The sequence below is a fragment of the Microcebus murinus genome, chromosome X (genome assembly GCF_040939455.1).
Source record: "Microcebus murinus isolate Inina chromosome X, M.murinus_Inina_mat1.0, whole genome shotgun sequence".
Lineage (NCBI taxonomy): Eukaryota > Metazoa > Chordata > Mammalia > Primates > Cheirogaleidae > Microcebus > Microcebus murinus.
The window spans coordinates 126,305,934-126,329,018 of NC_134136.1; the positions used below are offsets into that span (position 1 = coordinate 126,305,934).

Consider the following 23,085-nt stretch of genomic DNA (forward strand, 5'->3'; position numbering starts at 1 on the left):
TTGAGGGTTAGGTTTCCACAGAGGAATTTGGGGGGACACAAATATTAGACCATAGCACTCACCATGGTAATTCACAGGGGTGGTGTGGGGAGAGACAGGGAGGTAGGGAAAAAAGGCTGATGGAGAGTCCTGTGCCTCACAGGAATAGGCCCACATTACTTTACTCACCACGTTTAGCCATTGGCTGGGAGTGCAGCCCCAGTGGAATATGGGTGACAGTGACGGACCCAAGGGGGCGACTGTTGGAGTCTATCAGTCAATTATGCTCCATGGCAGGAGATTTGAGCAGCCATTGGCATGGCCACCACACCCTTCCTTTGGTAGTTGTAGCTCAGAATACCATTCCCAGAGTCCCTGGCAGGCAGTAGACAGCTACAGGAACAGAGGCAGGGGCTAGAATTAGACCACTTTGGAGAGCAGAGCCAGCACTGGCTTGATTGGTTGGTAGCTAGACTGTGCTGCTTTGTTGCTTTTTCATTCAGTGTTTGGATTGTTGGTTTTCTCCCCTTTCCTTTGTTTGTTTGATTCCTCCATCTGGCCCTAGGTCTAGGAAAATAAAACCCTATGCATTTGGAAGAAATTTAAAATGAGTGTTAGCTGGCAGACTTTAGTTTCCATCCTAAACATCAAAATATTATCATGCCTCAGAGGTGGGATAGACTGGAGAGACCAAAGTTATTTAAGAAATAAGCAAATTAAATATTTGACTTTTTAATTACAGAGTCTAATTTTTGTTTGGTACCTAAGAATCACTATTCTTAATTTTCTTAGTATCACAGAATAATACAACATACTTAAAGAATAATACAACTTACTTAAAGAGACATTGCAAGCTGTCTAGTTCAATTACATCATATTACAGATGGGAAACTGTGGCCCTAAAAGGTGAAGCTAGACCAATATCCCTTATGAACAGAGGTGCAAAAATCCTCAAGAAAATGCTAGCAAACTGAATCCAGCAACATATAAAAAGGATTAAACACCATGACCAAGTGGGATTTATCCCAGGAATGCAAGGCTAATTCAAGGTATAAAAATCAATCAACATAATATACCATATTAACAAAATAAAGGACAAAAAAACACATGATCATCTCAATAGATGTAAAAAGGGAAGGAGACATTCTCCAGTTCACACCATTAATGGCAAAGCCAATATTAAAACTCGGGTCACCCTACTTACAGGCCTGAGCTCTTTATACTAGTGATGGTAGGGGCAGAGGGTGGAACCAGCCCTTGCAAGTGTGTCAGTTTGTCCTCTGCACTGATCCCTATACTGAGGGCCTTCCCTTTGTCCTTTCATCCTATCCTCGCAACAGCCCCAAGCAGAGCATTCTGTTGTTATTCCTACTTCCTGCATGAAGCAACTGAGACTTAGAGAGGTAATGCCACTTGCCTAGGTTGCACAGCTGCGACTCCATGGAGGAGCTAAACCTAGACCTTCTGCCTCTCCCTCTGGCACTTTCCAGTGCCCTCACTGCTTCCCTCATTGATTGGTGCCACAGGATTAACCCAGTTCCATTAGTTCTCAAATCACCTGCTGTCAAGCCCAGTCAATGGGCTTTTTGTTGTAAGTGGGTGAGAATGTTCTTCAAATTCTCTGCAGGAAGAGCCACCTGTCCTGTGACAGTGTGTAACAACTCTCAGAGCCCCGGCTGTTGACCTCAGTGTAAACTGGCCCAAGAGGCCATTTGTGTATGCTAATGACTAAAATATGTGTGCAAAAAAATAGAGGACCATAAAGAAACAAGCAACTCTGGGGAAACTAGAAGCCAGATAGCTGGAAGGTGAGGGGCAGGGGGGAGAAGAGAGTTCTTGGAGTAGCTGAGTACCAGGCTGACTTGTCCTCTGGCAGAGCCTGGCCTAGTGAGAGCTCTTGCTTCCTGATGGGACAAAAAATGCAGACAGACATTTCAGAGAGTCAGAGAGAGAGAGAGAGAGCAGCTGGGCCGGGACTCAGAAAAGGGAGTTCTCTTTTTGGTCTCAGACCTAGGCATCTCGGATAGAACTGTGTCAAGGCTCTGGTTAGGCTGCTATCACTGTCAAGGATAGTAGGGGGAAGCATGCCTGATGCTCTGCCCTGGAAGGGATCCCAGCAGAGCCTTTGGATTGGAGCCACAGAGGAGGCCTGGCATTTGGTTATTGTCCCTCCATCTGGTTCACCATCAAGGATCCCCCACCTCAACCATTATTTCCCCCTGTTTTTAATGTGGGCCTCGAAAAGCCTCTGTCCCCTCTTCCAAGATGCAGTCTAGAGAGGCCCACCATAGGGCAAGGCACCCAGGCTGTGGGCCATTTGCAGCAGCAGAGCCCTGGGGCATAATGTAGGAATGCAGTGGCTTTCCAACACTGTTGAACTGAGAAATGCAGAGTGCCCTTTTTACTTACTCTAGGTGAGAATCAAAGTGAAGTTGAAAGAGGCCAGCTCTGTATGAGACACATCCTTTTCCTCTCCCTTGTAGCATTTGCTTCTCACATAGATCTGTTTTCACCAGGCTGTACATCGAGATTCTACCTAGATTCTAGATTCTACCTTCCTGGCTTTCAGACCAGGGGAAGTGGCTGCCTTTGGGATAAAGGGGTCGCAACAAGGCGCCCTGGACTGAAAATGAGGAGTGATGAGTTCTAGTCTGCTCTGATTGGGGCAAAGCCCTTTCCTGCCATGAGCCTCAATGTCCTTACCTAGCAAGTGGAGAGTTGATGTCGGTCAGTATTTCTCAAAGAGTGGTATTCTGGGGCTCCACACACAGAGACGGAGTCTGTACAAAACAATAGAGATACATGCTTTTTGTAGGTCTTGGCAACTCTCGGACTCTCTGTCTTTAATTTGCTTGGCCATCTTGAGCAAATCATTGGATCTCTCCTTCATCTACAGAGAATGATGAACTTGCCTAGGTAAACTCTCATTTCTCCTCAGGTAGTGACAGTGTTAGGGTGGTAAGGAGAGGAGTTGGCCCAGGGAGATGCAATGGGCCAGAAGGAGAAACAGGGTGAGGCCTTCGGTGACAGGAGATCAGAGAATCATGTCCCCTTCCCATAAAGGTCGGGAAAGAAGGAGACCAGACAGGTTGCCCTGAGGAGTAGTCGGAAAGCACAGAATTGTTGGTAGTTGAGATACTTCCTTGAGTGTCTTTGTGGACAAAATCTGGGTGAAGAAGGCAGACCCCAAATCCTAAGCCCAGGAAGGGATGGCATTCCCGACAAGAACCCAGAGAGCCGACACCAGGCAAACCCTAAATCCCACAGTAAGTGTGCTGATCTAGGTCCCTGTAGCCTTGACCCGCCCTAATCCCCTCTGCCCTGAGCAGCTCCAGAAAGCTGTGATTTGCTTCAGAAAAGACAAGTCAATAAGACCAAAATTCCAAAGTGACTTTTTAAACCTCTAAATGATGATGATTTTATATAAACTTGGGTGGTTCCTTTGACATAGCACTGTATTTTCTACTTACATGATTCCTGGCTTTCCCTAAGGGAAATCTTTGGAACCCATGCTATACATACATAAGACTGTATAAAACATATAATAATAAAACCAATACCCATGTACCCACCAATAAGGTTCAGAAATAGAACATTCAAAATATCTTAGAAGCCCCCGGTGTATCCCCCCGGATATAACAGCCATCCGGATTCCCATGAGCCAACTCCAGAAATAGACCCCAGACTCTGATGGGCTTTGAGCTCATCCTAGTTAGATAATGCGTATCACCAATCTCTTTGCATAGTTATTTTCTGTGTAAATTTCCACAGATGGCTCATCTCATCTATTTTGTCTTGATCCTTATTGATTTTAATTTTAGATGGGGATTTTGTCTTTTTTAAATACATTTTATGACTTTTTGATTACCAGAGTGTGCTTTTTTTAGTAAACTTGGAAAGTGGAGAGAAAACACAAACCTTGTGGGATAATAAAATATACAAACATTTAATATACAAATAATCCATAAATAACTACCATTTACATATTGGAATGCAGTGTTTCAATAAGATTCATCACTTATTCTTGGGCTCAAACATGCGATTGCTTCATTTTTAAAAACTGAGTGTGAGCACAATCTAGGTGTGTAAGGAAAGAGTCCCAGGCCACTATTAGATGAAGTCTTCCAGAAGATGAGAGGCTGAGTAATCTCTGATCATCATCTGCCCATAGCTTCTGTCTTAGGGAAGTCAGTGGCTAAAGGCACGATCCTCCTGGGAAGTGCAGAGCCCACCACTGTCAGGATGCTGGTGGAGTTGTGGACATGGTACTGGACATGCAGAAGAAGTATGCTCAGAGAGATTGGGCTGCTTTCTGTGTTTTGCTTGCGAGCTCCCCACAGTCTGCCTCCAGGACCTCCAGCTCCAGGTGTAAGGCAACACAGAGCATCTCTGTGGAGTCAAGTGTGTGGCCTCAGCTGATGCAGCCAGCAGGACAGGGAAGGCAGAGCAGGAAATTTACCAGCAAAGGGTCAAACTGGACCTCTGCCAGCATGGTGGAGAAGCAGATGCCCAGGGACTCAGGATCAGGGAGGAGATCCAAAGATCCACCTGATTCTTTAACAGCTTTCAGCCCAATCCCATTATGTTGGCCATGCCCACGCATCCCACCTCCCCTCCCTGTTCAGAGATAAGCTGGGGCCCCTTTTCCTGATGCTCAGGAAGATTCTGCCATATAGGCCCAGTTGCTTTTGAGCTTCCTCCTCTACTGTCTTGCCATTTAGCTTCCTTGGGGACGTGTGGACAGTTAACTCTGCTCTATCTACTTTTTAGCTTCGTAAATTATGGTGCCATTATCTCCTTTCCTATTCTCTCTTCTTGGTGGAATTTTGTCTTTAAAAATAAAAAAAAACATAAACCTTTACTGTAGTTTTAGTTGGGCTTTAGGAGGGAGTGATTTTAGATGCATGCATTAAATCTGCTGTCTAAATCCGGAAGTCTCCATAGGAAATCCTGCCGCTCCCTTCCTTGGTTACCTGATGGTGATGGTTAGTTGCATGGCTCCCTTGGAACCCCAGGGCCTATGGGCAGTGCTTACTGTACCCAGCAAGGAGACACCGAAGAAACTGGAAGCCAGAGGGTGGGGTGAGGCAGTACGCATAAGCACAGGGGTTGTGCTTTGAATATCCGCCCATACTGAAGCATTTTTAGTATGTGTGATTAAAAGCCTGAATTTTTTAGTAAATCAGACCTGGGTTGAGCTCTGCCACTTACTTATCATGTGACTTTGAGCAAGTTACTTTGCTTTTCTCAATCTTATTTTCTCTACCTATCAAATGAGGACAATAATGATGCCTACCTTTCAGGCTTGCCATGGAAATTAAATGAGATAAAAGTTATTTAATATTTGACTCAGGACCTGGCACATTGTATATGTTCAATACATGGTAGCTATTATCATCATCACCACCATCATCGTATTTGAGACATTAGGAACCTTCTGGAAATTGTCAGAGCAACAATTTACCCCAGGGAGTTAACTGTCCAGTAGATATTTATTCCTTCATTTCTTAATTGATTTATACATTACCTTTTTGTGCTATTGGGTTATTTTTTTCCCTAGGCAAAGTAGCAATTTACCAGTTGAACTTAATTCTATGATTAAGTTCCAAGTCTGAGAATTTAAGTGACAAAGTGAACTTGATTCTGGGCCTGGTCAATTTTAGTAAGCCTTAGACACTTAAACTTTGAAATGTTAAAGTACATTTATAGAGAAAAAATCCATAAAAGCTCAAACTCTTCCAGGTCTTACATAGGGGATAATCTGCTCTAAGAAAACATCTACAAAATGCAGATCTACAGAACAGATCCACAAAATAGGTGGGATTGGTGCTACCCTAGGGTTTTTTGCATAATTATTTTAGTGAGCCCTATCCCCCCCTTCATAACACACATATCATAACAGAAACCCTGCAACTTGGAGTTCTCCTCATTTCAGGATACAGTCATTGTAAAAAGAAAAGAACACTGGGTCACACAGTAGCCAGCTCTGCAGCCATTGCACTCCAGTGGAACTCTAGCGGCCCTCCAAAATATTCTAGCTGCTAGTCTGCTTGTTGCAATAATAAGAGTTTCCATCGGGCAATTTAATCATGCAAAACTCAGAGCACAGGCTTTGAAATCAGGCGATACTTGGGTTCTAGTCCTGACTCTAGCACTCACCAAGTCTCCAGTTCCCTTTCTTGAATTCTCTCTGCTTGCTTCTGTTATGTGGTTGGTAAAGACTGGAGAAAGAAAAAAAGGAATTGAGGATCCATAGCCTGAACTCCCAGAATGAGTAAATCAAAAAATCTACAAGCTCCCAGAAGCCAGTGGGATTACAGTGTACTACTATATAACCTTGCAAATGCACGTATGCCTCCTTCTGAGTCACCATAGCAGAGATTGATCCAATATCTCATCCAGTCAATAATTTTAAAAGTCAGGGCAGTCATCCTCTTCTTGCAAAGCAGCTGAATATCTATGGGGGTTAGTCATACCTGAACTCTTTGCACCAGAGCCCATCTGAGCTACAGAATAGCACAAAATGTCACAGAATAGCCAATAATAAGGAGTTATTTCAGTGTGAAGAAGGAAGAGTGCTTGACTGGTCCTCTCCATGTGCAGAGAAGGAGCCCATGCACTTCCAAACCCAGGGGTTGCTTGGTTTTTAGCCACTTTGTCTTTACCCCACCTTGCTGTTGTGTGGCCTGAGTAAGTCTATCTCTACTTCCTCATTTTGTAAAGTAGGGACAGTCTATCTCAAATGCATATATGAATGGGGTTCAGTGTCCTACACAGTGCATGCTCAGTCAGTGTGTTAGCTGATGGAACTTTCACCATATGATTATGATCACTCTCTGCTCCTCTCATGGTTTTATAAGCCCACCAACATTCAAAAGGGATGAGTAGATGTGCTAAAATGAGAGTAAAGGCTCAGTTTAGCATTGATGTTCATCCCAAAAAGAGACCAGCACAGTGCTCAGCCAGATTATAATCTCCTAAGTGCCTAGGACATCACCCAAGTGCCAAGCTAATAACAGAGTAAAATTGTGTAATTTTGCAAGTATTCACTGAGCCCTTTGCCTATGCTAGGTACTGTGTGGCACCAGAGGGATTTAGAGATGATTAAGACCTGGCCCAGCAAAAGTGTTCAGTCAACCAAGGGTATTCAGGCACAGAAGCTGGACCTCAACAGAGGGGCAGAATTTCTAGGGTAGAGGAGATAGATCTCAAAGGACTTACAGGATCCCCAGAGTGGAATCATAAAGAAAGGGCACTTCAGGCTGGGCAAACCAAGGGGCACAAGCACAGAGGGCCAAACACATATGGCAGCCTGTCTGGAGAGCTCTGAGGAGAGCAGTGTGACTGGAGGGTAGAGTACAAAACGTGGCTGCAGGGAGGGTGGGAGGCTAAGGTATGGAGCCCTGACAGCAGAGCTTAACGGGATGTGCTTTGTGTCTCTAGTCTGCTGTGAGCCACTGGAACATTTTTCAGGGTGAGGGAACCTGGACCATCCTGATTCCAGCAATCCTTTTGGCTGTCATGTGCAGCCCAGAGTCCAGGGGGATGAGTGAGTGTGAGCTCCAGGAAATGGAGCACCACTATCAAAACCTATCTGTACCATGACTGACTTCTATGAGATTCAGAATAATGTGGAACCAGCCAGCCCAAGAGCCAGTAATCATGCCCAGCAGTTACTGATTTACTTGCTTTTCTGAGATGTTCAGTGATTCTGAAGATAGAGATGAATTTAACTTATGTTTGGAAACCTCAAGAAGTTGAAATGTCCCTAACAACCTTTTCTTTGGAGGTTGGGCCTCACTCTTACAGAGTGGTGTGATAAGCATATTTTTTTCACAATTAAATAAAATGGAGAAAACACATGAGCATCAGCTATAAAGTTCCTAGTCAGTCAGAGTCAAGACTGTATCTCATCTCTTTTATTAATTCGTTTTTTTTTGTTTGTTTGTTTTCTTTTTCTTTTTTTTTTTTATTTTGGCATATTATGGGGGTACAGATTTTAAGGTTTCAATAAATGCCCATTTCCCCCCTCCCCACAAAAGTCTGAGTCTCCATCATGACCATCCCCCAGATGGTGCACATCTCACTCATTATGTATGTATATACCCGCCCCCCTCCCCCCTCCCGCCTGCCCAGTACCCTATTACTGTAGCTCCTATGTGTCCACTTAGGTGCTACTCAGTTAATACCAGTTTGCTGGAGAATATATCTGGTGCTTGTTTTTCCATTCTTGGGATACTTCACTTAGTAGTATGGGTTCCAGCTCTAACCAGGAAAATACAAGATGTGCTATATCACCATTGTTTCTTAGAGCTGAATAGTACTCCATGGTATACATATACCACATTTTATTAATCCATTCTTGGATTGATGGGCACTTGGGCTGTTTCCACAGCCTTGCAATTATGAATTGTGCTGCTATAAACATTCGAGTGCAGGTGTCTTTTTTGTAGAGTGTCACTGGATCATTTGGGTAGATGCCCAGCAATGGGATTGCTGGATCAAATGGTAGATTCACTTGTATCGCTTTAAGGTATCTCCATTTTGCTTTCCACAGAGGTTGAACTAGTTTGCAGTCCCACCAGCAGTGTAGGAGTGTTCCTCTCTCTCCGCAACCACGCCAGCATTTATTGTTTGGAGATTTTTTGATAAAGGCCATTCTCACTGGGGTTAAGTGATATCTCATTGTGGTTTTGATTTGCATTTCCCTGATGATTAGAGATGTTGAGCATTTCTTCATATGTTTGTTGGCCATTCTTCTGTCTTCTTTAGAAAAATTTCTGTTCAAGTCCTTTGCCCACTTTTTAATGGGGTTATTTGATTTTTTCTTCCTAATTTTCATGAGTTCTAAGTATATTCTAGTTATCAGTCCCTTATCGGATGCATAGGATGCAAAAATTTTCTCCCATTCTGTAGGTTGTCTGTTTACTTTCATGACTATTTCTTTGGCTGTGCAGAAGCTTTGTAGTTTGATCATGTCCCATTTATTTATTTTTGTTGCAGCTGTGATTGCCTTTGGGGACTTCTTCATAAACTCTTTGCCCAGGCCGATGTCTAGGAGAGTGTTTCCAACTTTTTCCTCTAGAGTTCTAATAGTTTCATATCTTAGGTTTAAGTCTGTTATCCAGCGTGAGTTGGTTTTTGTGAGAGGTGAAAGGTGTGGGTCCTGTTTTAGCCTTCTACAGGTGGCTATCCAGTTTTCCCAGCACCATTTATTGAAGAGGGATTCTTTTCCCCAGCGTATGTTTTTGTCTGCTTTGTCAAAGATTAGATGGCTATATGAGGATGGTTTTATATCAGGATTCTCACATCTGTTCCACTGGTCAATATTCCTATTTTTGTGCCAATACCATATTGTTTTAATTACTACAGCTTTGTAGTATAGTTTGATATCTGGCATATTAATGCCTCCCATTTTGTTTTTGTTGCCTAGAATTGCTCTTGATATTCGGGGTCTTCTTTGGTTCCATACGAAGCGTGAAATTATTTTTTCTATATCTGTGAAGAATGCTGATGGGATTTTAATAGGTATTGCATTGAATCTGTAGATCAGTTTGGGTAGTATAGACATTTTGATGATATTGAGTCTGCCGATCCACGAGCATGGTATGGATTTCCATCTGTTTACATCCTCTGCTATTTCCTTCCTCAGTGTTTCATAGTTCTCCCTGTAGAGGTCTTTTACCTCTTTGGTTAAATACCTAAAAATGATACAAGCCATATATGACAGACCCATAGCCAACATCATACTGAATGGGGAAAGATTGAAATCATTCTCACTTAGAACTGGAACCAGACAAGGCTGCCCACTATCTCCACTTCTGTTCAACATAGTGCTGGAAGTCTTGGCTACAGCAATCAGACAGGAAAATGGAATCAAAGGTATCCAAATAGGGGCAGAAGAGATCAAACTTTCACTGTTTGCTGATGATATGATATTGTATCTAGAAAACCCCAAGGATTCAACCAAGAAACTCCTGGAACTGATCAATGAATTTAGTAAAGTCTCAGGATACAAAATCAATACACAGAAATCAGAGGCATTCATATAGGCCAACAACAATCTAATTGAGAACCAAATCAAAGACTCAATTCCCTTCACAATAGCAACAAAGAAATTAAAGTACCTAGGAATATTAATTCGTTTTTGAACTGGGGGCTGCGTTGGTCTGCAAAGTGCCTGCTCCCGTCCTGCTCCACTTGAATGAGTGCTCAAACAGAGCTGCCCACATTGTCAGGGCATCTCCTGCCGCTGGTCATTTCCATGTGCCATCTGCAGTTCTTTCTGCCTGATGGACTATTGAGGCACTGCAAGAGTGTGTTAATGATAGGGGTCCTGTTTCTTGACCCATCACTAATATTGTACAAGTCAAACGAAGCTACCAGGGATTCCTGAACACAGGCTTAAAAACACTTCCGTTCTCTACAAATAAGCCCCATTCATTGCTTTTAGAATGTGTTGTCATGGAGTGGGCAAGTAATCAGAACCCAAGTAATATTTGCATATTGAGATTTTAAAAACTCCTATGTGGCTGTAAAACAATGTTAAAGTTATTGAGGAGCTAGGTATGCAGGCATAACGAATTATAAGTTGTAGAAAGCGATGTTTCTGCTCATGTCCCAGATGACCTTGCTGCAAGGACAAATTGGAGCTTGATGGAATGAAGCTGCAGATGGTCAGCAAGCTCAGCGCTGTACTAATGAGTCCCCCCGAAGGGAGGGGCCCCGAGCCCTCCGTAGTTGGTATGAATCTCATCGGGATGGCAGAGTCTTTCACAAGTACATTGGATTCACTTGCTAAGAATATTTCACGTTGGTTTTTATTTTTGTTGTTGCTTGGGTTTTTGTGGTGGATGGGTGTCATCTCTAAAACTGTCCAGGTTGTTAGGCTGTCTTCCTATTCCCATTTTTGAAATATTTATAATTTGTTCTTAAAAATTTGTCTGGCACCCTCCCCCCTACCTTGTAAAACCTTGCCTGTAGTTTTCTTAATGGCATATTTTATCAGTTTCTGCATCTCAAAACTTGCTTTTCATTTAACAAGTTAAAAATTGAATACATGCACTCATACAAACTACTTGTGGGCTTGGGAACAAGGCAAACCTGAATTTGTACCCTGCTGTGCTAGTAACTAGCTGTGTGACTTTGAGCAACTTAATGAACCTCTCTGGGTCTCAGTGTCCTTATCTGTGAAATGAGGACAATAATAGTCCCTGCTCCATAGAGAGCTGTTTATAAAGACTGAATGTGATTAAATATTTAAAGCACCAGGATTAGTACCTGAAGCTTGGCAAATGCTCAATAAATTCAGTGGTGGCAATTTTTATTTCAAATAATGGTTCCAGCTATCTATTGGACTATTATCCATTGCAAAGACTTGCCCACAATAGTTGCTTAGTAAGTTTTTATTGCAATGAATTGAAGTGATTCCAACTGTTTAGTTAGATTTGGGGGACAAATATTTCCCTTTCCACTGGAATGTTTGCTAGCAGACACAGATGATCACTCACAGCTCAGGTAACAAAAGCATGACAGTAAAGACTCTGCTTCATGTAGAAAGAAGAACAACCTCTTGTCAAGGTAGACTTCCCCCTGGTCCTTTTGGACACGACTCTTGGTAAGCTCTTGGTGTGCTTACCAAGGTGCCAGGGCTATATCAGCTGCCCATTTGAGTTTTGATGCTTTCTCTGACATGGATATCAAGTATGAAGTTATTTTAATTGCCTTTGGCTAAAAGAATTGGGTCCTGTGTTCAATATGTTCAATTCTGGTGAAATCCTTGAAGGCATGATGGAAAGGGAGGTCCCATTCACATACAAGTCCCAAAACCTTGAGGCCCTGATGGGGTGAAGTGCAGCGAGGACTACAGGTCAGGACTTGGCTGTTGTGAGATTTACACTTGATTGTTTGGTTTTGCACTCACCATTTGGTTTTGCAGATGCCTCAGCATGTCTACACACACATACCTATAAACCAGTTTAGAGTTGTATGCTCTGTTGTGGGGATGGTCGGTGGGGCAGGGAGGGATGGGATTGGTCAATGTCATTGCCAATGAACCATCCGACTTAGCTTTTATTCCCATTTTCAACAAGACAGTGATTGCTCAAAGCAGGGAATTCTTCACATGAGATCCACGATGGGTATTAAATGGTTCAGAAAACCGCCCTAAAATTATATGTAAAATGCTGGTGGTCTGGGAAGAGGTAGACACTGTAAGTGCTTCGTCTGTGGAGAGAGACCATAGCTTTTAACTGATTCTCAAAGGGGTCTGTGACCTTTGCAAGACAAGCTAAGACCACAAAGCTGTTTGGTTTTGTTTCACCAAACCAGTTGTTGTGTCTACACCCAAATGATCCAGCTAGGCAGTCAGGGCAGTGACAAGATCAGTCAGGATCATTTTGTGATAGATTGTTCAATCGGTTGTTGTAGACTCATGTAGACAAAGCCTGCAAGCTTGGGGAAGCCAGGCCCCCCCAAGTCAGCCTTGGGCAACAGCCCACATCCTGCCAGGCCCTGGGAAGTGAGTCCTTCCTGCCCAGCAGCTCCTTTGCTCATGAGCTGGCCCGAGTCACCTCCTCGTACAGCACCTCAGAGGCAGCGCCCTGGGGCGGCTGGGATCCGAAAGCCTGGAGGCAGGTGCCTGCTCCACTACTGCCTAGCTACGACACTGCAGGTAAGTCACCTCCCCCTGAGCCTCGCTTTCCTCATCTGTCAACGGGGCGCAGTCCCTGCCCAGCCTTCCTGCCTGCCTCACAGGGTTGTTGGGAGGAACACAGGAGGTGACAGCTCCGAAGGTAAAGCTCTATCCACCCATGAGGGAGTTCTAGTGTTTTCTGGCTCTGCTTATTCTCTGCTTTCTCCCTGGCACTCTGGCTAAGGGCCAACCCAAGCAAGCAGAGTGCTCGAGGCACCTCAGCGTCACCTACAGGGAAATGAGTAGGGGATTGCCCAGGGTGTAGCTGCTCCGTCTCTCTGCAGCACACCTTTCAGCATCCCCTTCCCTCACCTGCCTGTCTGTCCCTGTGGTCCGACTAGGAGCCCGAGAGGGACAGGGGCTGTGCTTCTGCACCTCTGAAGGCCCCACACAATGCCTGCCTGCTTGACACCTAGTGGGTGCTCAGGAACTGCTTCGCCTACCAGCGATCCTACTGTGGATTCTGCACCCCACCCTGACTGGCAGTCAGGGTAGAGCAGGCAAAAGGAATCTGAGCCAAGCCTGCCCAAGAAGGCTGTGAGTTTGTACCATCCTCTGGCTTCTAGAGTCTAGAAGGAATGACTTAACTTGCCCCCAAAGAGTCGTGTTAGTGGGCGTGAGAGTGCAATGATGGACACCACCAGAGCGGGCCTTTGCAGAGAATTGCATTTGGATCATGGAATTGTCATTCTGGTACATGAAATATCAGTGTGCACAGGCTGCCTGCCCTATCCGCAGAGAATGCTGGAGACGTGAGCATTTTCTAAGTGATAGTGATCAGAAGATGGTGACTGAGCTGAAAGGGCCTCCCAGGATTCTGGCCTTTAATGGAAATTGTGCTTTGGTATGTACAGCCTTGTTCTCTTTATCCTGCCTGCCCTGGCCTGGAAGAACAAGCAGTGCTTTCCGTTCAAGGGCTATTGATTTTTCTCTCTCCCTCTCAGAGTCACAGTGCTCCTCAGCTGTTCACTCTTCAGCTGAAACCAGAGAATCTTGCCTGGCACAAAGCTGCCAGGGAAACAGAATTAGCAAAATGGACATCGTCCATTCCGGATATCGCTGTTTCCACCCTGGTCTGCCCTGCCCTTCCCCATCCTCGGAAGTCACAAAGGAGAGGATCCCAGCTAGCCTGCCTTGAGAATTCCTGTCTCACACCTTATTATCTCTCTTCCCAAGCCAAAGCCTTTTGCCCAGCAGCAGACGTCAGATGCGTGGTTCTCAAATCTTCTCTAAGAACCTTGGAAGTTGGCCCCACCTAAGAGGCTTTCAGGGGCCAGGCCCTGCATTCACTAAATGCCTTCCTTGTCAGTCCATCCTGTGAGACAGAGGACACAGGCACCACAGGGGAAGAAGGAAGGCAAGCCGGAAGGACCTTTGTTTCCTTTGCCCGGGGATCATTGCCAGCATATAAACCAACCCTTCCCAGATCCGCCAGCCCTGAAACCACCAAGATTGAGGAGGAGTCAGAATAAAGTTTACACAGTTGTAAGTCAAATGGAAAGATAGAAAATGGAAAGTGAAAAGGATGACCTACACAGATCTCTGCCATTCATTTTCAATGGCATTTCTTTTGTGAAGCTCCCAGTTATAGCTTTGGACTGGCTCAAACCTTAAAGTCAGTGCCATTACCATGGGCGAGGTCCCCAGCTCCTGCACCAGGGGTCCAGAGGAGCAAAGAAAGACCCCACAGGCCAACATCACTCCACGTTTTGTAGACAATGGTGTGACAGGTTCCAGTTCCCCCTCAGAGTCTCATGCCTTGACCCGAGGTTTCTACCAGTGCCTGGCCACTCTCCATCCCTTCGCCCTGTTGGGTTGTCATTAGAACTTGGGTCTATTGTAAGCTCCAGAACAGTAGAGACCCACAATGATATCCCCATACCTGGGACAGAGTCTGGCCCATAGTAGATCCATGATAAACGTTTGTCAGCTGGGCTTCTGGCAGCAGTGTCTATGTCCATCTGTGGGCCATGGCCAGCCAGAGCCAGTGGGTCTCAGGGGTGTCCATCCACCTGGGTATGGGAGCCCCTAGAACTCAGATGTTGATTACATGACGGTCCCCATGCAGTGTGCCATCAAGGGAAAAGCCAGAAGGGTAAGGGAGTTGTTTCCAATTCTAGCTTCCAAAAACTACAAAAGAAGGTGCTTTTCCTTGCGGAGTAATAAACAAACAAACCCACACTAGAGCTTATTAACCTTTGGGACAGATAGCTGAGTGTCTTCCACTGCAGGCTGGCTCCGTATGAGGGCACTCACGTGGCAGTGTCTGCTAGGAAAAGGAGACAGGAGTTCTCTAGTGGGAGGGGGAGATAATCTCCCCCTCTCTTCCCTTTCTGTCCCCTCTTCTGTCCTCATCCTCCCTCCCCTCCCCCCTCTTCCTTCTCTCTCTTTCTCTCTCTGTCTCTCTCTCCCCACCCCCACCCCCAATTCTTCTCCCTCTCTCTTCTCCCTCCCTCCCTTCCATCCCTCAACATGCTTTACAAAATAAGCCTTGGCTCTATTCCCTGCCATCCCTCCCAAGCTATTTCGTTTCAATTTCCCTCCAAGCCAGAATGCTCTCCTCCAGGGCATCATGGGGCCAGGAACTTCCATCTGGATCAGGTTGGAATCCAGGAACCTTTTGTGGGCTTCTGTCCCTGATCACCAGCCCTCTGCCTCTCCCCAAATGGAAAGCCTTTTTGCCTGATTCAGTGGTTGAATCAGTAATGAGACTGCTCTTCCTCTGCAGTGGTGAAAGAGGAGCATCCAGGTGATTGCGCTGGGGTTGACAGGAGACATTAGCACGTGGTAGCTGATGGATGGAGCTGGCATGGTGCCCAGCCTGGTCTGCTGGTGGCCCTGTACTGGGCCCAGTTGTGTCAACAGGCAGTGGCAGGGTTTGCATGGCCTACCCTTTTGCTTCACCTGCCCAGCACACAAGATGAGACACTTTCTTTCCATGAGCCCCCAGAAATAGGAGGGGGCTACAGCTTCCAGAAAGGCAGTCCCAGGATTTCCTAGGCTGCCCTCTTGGCTAAGCCCTGTCTGTGAATGTGGCCTTTTGTCTGAGTGGGGCTGGGATAGGGTGTGACAGAGGAAAAGCCAGGCATTGGTTCTCTGGAAGACTTCCTGCTGACTACAGCCCTAGACTCACCATGGTGACTATCATGGGAGAAGCACACCTGGGCTCACACAGGGCCCACTTGGCAGTACTGCTTGTCAATGTCACTTGGCACAATAGGATCAAGTGCCAGGATAATTGCAGCCATAGAAAATAGAGTCATTTGATGACATCCTCCATAACTTTGCTTATAGAAACCCACACGGCCTGGGTCATCCTTCACAAGAAGGCAGAAAGGCAGTGTTTCAGTCACGGCAACAACTTTCAGCCACCATTTCCTCCTGGTCACTGAAACCATTTGTCATTTCCTGTTTTCTCCATTTTCCAAAGATTCTAATTGTCAGTGTCAAAAGGCAACAACTCCTAGCTCTTGGGAGGCCGAGGCGGGCGGATTGCTCAAGGTCAGGAGTTCGAAACCAGCCTGAGCAAGAGCGAGACCCCGTCTCTACTATAAATAGAAAGAAATTAATTGGCCAACTGATATATATATAAAAAATTAGCCGGGCATGGTGGCACATGCCTGTAGTCCCAGCTACCCGGGAGGCTGAGGCAGAAGGATCACTGGAGCCCAGGAGTTTGAGGTTGCTGTGAGCTAGGCTGACGCCACGGCACTCACTCTAGCCTGGGCAACAAAGCGAGACTCTGTCTCAAAAAAAAAAAAAAAAAAAAAAGGCAACAACTGCTTTCTTGGGGCTTATCTTTGGAGCACATTGATTCAGAACAAAGGATGGGATCCTCCTCTGCAAAACAAAGGAAGCCTCCTCCGGAGGCCCAGAGAATGCCCTGGCTCTTTCTGCCAGGGACAACAGGACTGGGCTGGGAGCAGAGGACTAGCAATGCCCCTGGACACCCCAGTGGGGATGAAGAGCCCACAGAAGGCCCCCACTTGCTGGTGGCACCCCAGATGTGGGAGTCCTGCAGAGCTGGCACCAGCACCAGGGCTAGGTGTCAATGGTGACATTTGCCTTGGCAGTTTCTGTAGTGATGCGCCTGACCAATTTTTCCCTTCAATGCTGGGTGCTCTGAATATGTGCGTTCTGGGACGAAGACATGCCAGCATCCCTCTGGGTTCCACCCAACCAGCCTTTCCTTTGGTCTCTGATGCCTCGGGCTTGGCTCCCTCTCTCTCTTTCTATGGACTTGTTGCCACTCCCCCTGCTCTTCCCTTGTCACACTTCTAGCTTCCGGCTGCCCGCATCCCCACCCCTGTACAGCTGTGTTATTTGCAAATGGGGCAACCAGTGGGTATGGAGTTAGGGTCGGTGGAGACCTAGCCCACCACACAGGCACCTGTCCCCAAAAGCGGTGGAAACACCCAGTCTTCAGTTAGTAGACATCACATTCCATAGTCATGTCACTTTGGACAAGTCATTTAACCTCTCTGAGCTTCAGATGTCACATCAGTAAGCTGGGGACTGCAAATCTTCTACCCTGATGTCCCAGGCTGGTGTAAGGGTCAAGGGGCAGAACAGAAGTGAAAGGGCTGCCTTCAGAAATGGTCACCCACCCTGAGCACCTCAGGCAGATCAGATGGCATAGCCTTGGGTGGTCACTTGATCCATGTGCTCCTGGGTGTCCATGTGGGTTGTTGCTAGAAGATATGAAACAACGGGTGCAAAATGCTCAGTAGAGCGAGCACTTAAGAAGGCAGTCCCCACCCCGCCAGTGCTGTAGCAGGAAGAGGGCAGCTCTACGGGGTGGCAGAGAAACAGCCCCCCATGCCCACACAGCAGCCCGTTGGAGGGGACAGAGGGGAGGGATAGGCAGGAAGCAGCTAAGGGCGGAATGGAAAAGCAAAGCCCAGTCCAGTAAAATCACTTCTGGTGTAGTCTTCCCGATGCCATGTGCTTGTCCTCTCTGCCTTGGCAGGGACTGAGGCCAGGAACAGCTGCCAGGCCTGAGAGCTGGGCACACTCCCAAGAGCCGGCCCTCTACCCAACTCCTCTCATGCCAGCCCCACTGAGCACAGAGAAGGGTTTCCTATAAGCCCTTTTCTGGAAAAAGCAGGTGCTTCATGGGCGAGCCATGTTGCAGAGTCACGGCTGCTGGCATTCAGGGGGATACAGGCCAGAAAGTGGACTCGGGGTATGTGCTCCCTGACATAGTTGCCATAGTGAGCAGAGATGGCCGGGCTACCCCCACTACACGGGGAGAGGCTTCCAGCACTGGACTGGGAGTCAGACCCAGGTCCCAGTCACAAGCTGGCACTGATGAGCTGAGGCTCTCAGAGCTAGTCATGCCTTCCCTGGGCCCTAGGGCCTTCATCTCATTCCCTCCTGGCTATGTTCTTCCCGGGTGATCCTTGAGCAGATCCCAGACTGAGTGCTAGGACTGTGGCCCTGAAGGCCAGCTCCTCTCCTGCCTACCCAGCCAGCTTAGAGATGGAGACAGAAAGTTCCTCCTACTTGCCCATGCTGTAGCCAGTCAGGAGAAGGGGGAAGTTGGCACAATGAGTGTTTGGCTACTCCTGGTGTTGGACACTGTATCTATCTGACCATGTGATCATCTGGCCGTTCATGCCAGGACCACCCAGAACAAGGCTCGGTCCTTTCCCCATGACAGCCCTGCAGAGGCTAGGCACCCGCCGTTGCATAGCCCAGAGTCTGCTCTGCCCTGGCTTGCTCAGCTATTCTTTGTCTGGGTAGTTTGAAATCCAGTCCCGACTCTCATTGCTTTACCCGCCTCTCAACAAAGCCAGTCTGTCTGGGTCTCCCTGAGATGGGCACATCCAAACTCCTTCAGCACTGTGGGCATGGTCTGGCCAAGGCAGAGTAGCATAGGACTGTCACCTCCCTCCTTCTACATACTCTGCTTCTATTAATGCAGCCTCATGTTACATTTGTTCTTTTGGTGACCACATCTCACTGCTGACCCATCCTGAGCAGACAGGCATCCAAAATGCCTAAATCTTTTTTCTGTGTGCTCTTGCTATTAAGCTCTGTCTCTCCTGCCCCATCCTATGCTGTTGCAGTTGCGTTTTTTTAACTCAGGTGCAGAATCCTACTTTTATTTATACCTGTGGAATTTTGCTCGGGAGGGTGGGCATGCATGTGAGTGTGTGTTGGTGTGTTCACCCATGCTTTCTGCTACACCAAAGCCAAGTCCTAGGTCCCCACATGGCGATCCTATGGCTGATATTTTTTGGTAGCTGTAATCTAATGTCTTTTTCATCTTCTGTTTAGCAAGAGAAACAGAGATCAGGTCTTATGGCAATGACCCCTGAACAGCAGAGTGCATATATCGCCCAACAGATGAGTCAATTTCAAGGTAAGTAGTAAGGTCAGTATTCCCAAAGGGGCAGGCAAGAGGGTATATACATAGAGGTATGGTTTGAATTCATTTCAGAGTAAGCAGTTACTGTCTGTGTTCCTGGAAGCTTTGAGGGAGAGAGGGAGGTCTGAAAGTCAGTTAAACAGGATGCAGGTTGGATCTCTCACATTAGTACTTCATCCAACTCTAAAAGGAAAATCCCAATTGAAGGCCCAGGCTTAATGGCTCCAAAATCACTGTTTAATACAAGAGATTGATTTAACTGAGTCAGGCCCCTTAAAGCAGCTATTCTCAATGAGATAGGGGCAGGCCCCTGAGTGTGCATCAGAACCACCTGGGGGCTGCCACACCCCCTGGGGTTCTGAGCCTGCCTTTCCCCTCTGCCCCCCACAAAAACACTCTCACACTGCATTTCAAATGGGTCCCTGGGCCATCTGTCAGGTATGAGGAATAGAAAAGGGGCTGGGGAGGCTCGGCTCCAGAGTCTGTGTTGGAGGCTCCCAGAGCCTCCACAGATAGCAGGGGTCCCCACCCTGCCATGAGTGGCATCTATGAGTGTAACCAACAACAACAACAAAAAAGCCAGCCATGTGTCCTACTTCACGGTGTCCTGAGTTAAGCAATCCTTCCAAGTCACTGAGATTGGACCAAGCCAGGGAGCACTTAGTACCGGTCTGGCAACCAGGTAAGGCTGCTTGCCCTCAGACAGGTGGTCAGCAACCTCACTGTAGCCCACACCATTGCTCCTCCCCTATTACAGTTCAATTGAACAGGTTGTCTGAGCCCCAGATCTGGGCTCAGGGGCCATCTAGGCTGGCGGGAGCACCAAGGGGAACAAAACACCATCCAAACTCGCTCTCACCACACTTGCTATCCTGTGCACCCTTTGCAGAAGCTGAGAGGCTGCACTAGCTTCCCCCAATGGCACCCCACCCTGCTCCTTCCTTCCTTCTGCAAAACATGCACCATCTGTCAGGGGGTGCACAGGGTACCATGTGCAAAGGCACACACAGACCCCAGCTTTATGGAGCTTCCGATCTACCTGAAGAGGCAGACAAATCAGCTGGTGCCTGAGTCCAGCATGATCTGCTCTTGGTAGAGGTGCTGTAGGCCCAGACGTGGGGAAGTCTGTGTGGAAGTCTGGGAGGGCTTCCCCAAAGAGCTATAGTCCAGGCTGAGGGCAAAGGATTAAGGGGAGTTGAGAGGAATTGGGGAGCAGAGGAGGCTCAGTAGGGAGCCTGAGTCAAAGATGCCTTTGAAACTGACCCCCACTCTCTCTTTCTGTAGCCGTCCAAGAACAAGTCACCTCCAAGTGTAGCCAGACCAAGGCAAGCCCCTCATCCAGCCAGCACATGATGCCACCCCAAACTGGACTCCTTCAGAAAAATCTAAGTCCAGGAATGATCCCACCTACCAGGCACCAGAGCCATGAGGACGCGGGCATGATCTCACCAACTACAGGGAAGCAGCGTGGAATTTTCAACTCCAGCCCCCAGTTTCCCATACCCACACGTTCTGGCCAGAACCTCCTGAGCAGTCTTGGCTCTGTCTGCCGGCATATGCAGAATCCCAAGGCCAACCCCCCGGGAGTGCCCCTGCCTGGGTTCTGTCCCAGCCTTCTGGGAAGACAGGCCCTGAGTCCCCACCAGCTCAGACAGCCCAGTGTGCCAACAATGCCCACTGTGTTCAACAATGCCGGATGGGTCGCAGTGGCAGCAGCTGTGACCACAGCAGTTTTGAGGGAACCACACCCAAACCAAGCAGATAATAGCATTCAGCAGCATTTTGATAGCAACTTAATCTTTGCCAAGGCACCTATGAGAGTGCCATCCATAGCCCCAGCATTCCTGTCGCAGCAGGCAGTTGTACCCCCCAATCAGATGGCCCTAGGAGGCAGGCCTGGCCAGAAGTTGAGTCCTGCCCTGGCCAACTCTAGCTTCAGCTTGCTGGGCAACCAAAGCCTCAGGCAGAGCCCAGTGCGGGGCCCGGTGCCTGTACTGAGCACTACGAAGTCCCTCCAGCAGGGCATGGCCAGCTTCCATCCCATGAGTCCCATACAAGGCATTGAGCCGCCAAGCTATATGGCTGCTGCTGCTGCTGCCGCTGCTGATTCTGCCATCACTGCTAGCCAGTTCCCAAGTCCATTCAACAGAATGAGTACTCCCCTTGAGCTGCCACCCAACAACGTTTTGCTGCAGCCCCAGCTGCCGCTATGCGATCTGATTTCACCACCTAACTGCAGTGAGGTGGATTTCATTGAAGGTCTCTTGAAAGGCTCCAGCGTGAGCCCAGGTGAAGACTGGGTGTACAACTTGAGGCTGATCGATGACATTTTGGAACAGCATGCTGCTGCCCCAAATGCCACAGCCCAGAATGCTGGCCAACTCCCCCAGAATGCTGGGGAGCTTTAAATCTGAGCAGGCTGCCCATAGAAGCCCCCATGTTGGCATTACTAGGGAGTGGCATGAGCCATAGCAAATTCACACCTGGCCTCAGACAGCTGCAGTTGTCTCCTCATTACCATTTGAGTGGCACAGGCCCATGCCCATCCTTCTCTCTACCTGTGACAAAATGGAAAGCTGGTGATTTTTCAAGCTACTTATACATATTTGAAAATTTTGTAAATGGTTTTCCTAAACATTAATGACAGAAGTATTTATACTTCATTTTGTGACGTTGTAAATAAAGTGACAGCTTTTGTTTCAGTAGAGTTGTGTTTATTACACATTGTTACAAATATGCAGACTGTGTTGTTCACTCCAGTGATACCTTGTTGAGCTAGATGGCTAAGTTGCTTATGATTTTTATGCAATGAGCGATGTGGATGTGACCAAGAGGTGTTGGGCAAACTGACAAATGCCAAATAGAAAACCACTTGGCCATTTATTTCCATTTTCACTAAAAATTCCATCGCCTTGTGTGGTTCTTAATTTCTTTTGCAAACCTTTCAGTCTCCGCTAGCTCTTTCCTAATGAGCATTTACAGAAGAAACCGTTTTTTGTCCTTAAGTGCCCCGCAGAGACACTTTGCCAAGAGGCTGAGAGTTTCTTACATCTGGGAGTGGCGCAGAGACAGCGCAAGCCGAGCACTGAGCCCTCCCCTGGAGGAACTAGAGCGCCCTCCTACCTTTATGGTTCAGGCAGAGAGAAGGTGCCAGCTTATCCTTGCAGGATAAAGGCAAGCTGGTCCTGGGTTAAAGCCTTTCAGTATTTGTTTTGATATAAGGCTCTGTGGCTTGGGAAAAACATCTGTAAACATTAAAAGTTGATTTGGGGCTTGTCTTTGATGGTTTCTATCTGCAATTATTGTCATGTATATTTAAATGTCCGTTATAGAAACCCACACCCACTGTCCTGTAAACTTTTCTCAGTGTCCAGACTTTGTGTAATCACATTTTAATTGCCACATTGTATTTTGCTTCTACATTTGAAATCTGGCATCTGTTTCCAGCCAGTGTGTTTTTTCTTTGTTCTGTAATAAACAGCCAGGAGAAAAGTGCCTCTATGTTTTCATTTATCAAGGGGGAATTCAGTACCTACGAACCCAAGTCAGCTAATCCCACTAGTGTCTTTGGTTCTTCCATGGGCTGCTCGATGTCTTGTGCATCGGAAAGATGCTGCACCAAGGGGATAGAGTGGCAAGTTTGTGTAGCATGTGCTGTGGGAATTTCGTATCACAGCATAGAACCATGTTAACTTTGACCTAGCCCCTCATTATATAGGGATGACGCAGAGGGGACGGGAGGCCACAAAGGCAACTCTTCACTGGGGGCAGCCGGGTGGGGGCTTGTGCTGAGAAGCCAGACTCTCTGAACCACCTTTCTCCTTGCCTTGCTGAAGACCACACTTGCCCTTCTTCAGCCAGCCCCTGCCACCTTTGAATATGGAGTGACAATGAATCCAAACAGAACTGAGTTTGTTACTTTGTCAACTTGATATCTGTATGTGGCCTCAGAAATCGAGGGAGATAATACAGACCACGAACCATGGAAGAGCAGGAAGGCCTAAACTTACAGGGCTGCTGTGGTTCCTTGGAGAGTCTG

General features: G+C 47.1%; 1 protein-coding gene across 1 annotated transcript; it reads left to right on the forward strand.

The window, feature by feature from the left end:
• Window positions 1–15,482: 15,482 nt before the first annotated feature.
• Window positions 15,483–22,538, forward strand: LOC142861050 (uncharacterized). The gene is made up of 2 exons (XM_075999675.1): window positions 15,483–19,040; window positions 20,331–22,538. The coding sequence occupies exons 1-2, from the start codon at window positions 18,980–18,982 to the stop codon at window positions 21,452–21,454; spliced, it is 1,185 nt and encodes a 394-aa protein (XP_075855790.1). The 5' UTR covers window positions 15,483–18,979; the 3' UTR covers window positions 21,455–22,538.
• The last annotated feature ends 547 nt before the right edge of the window (window positions 22,539–23,085 follow it).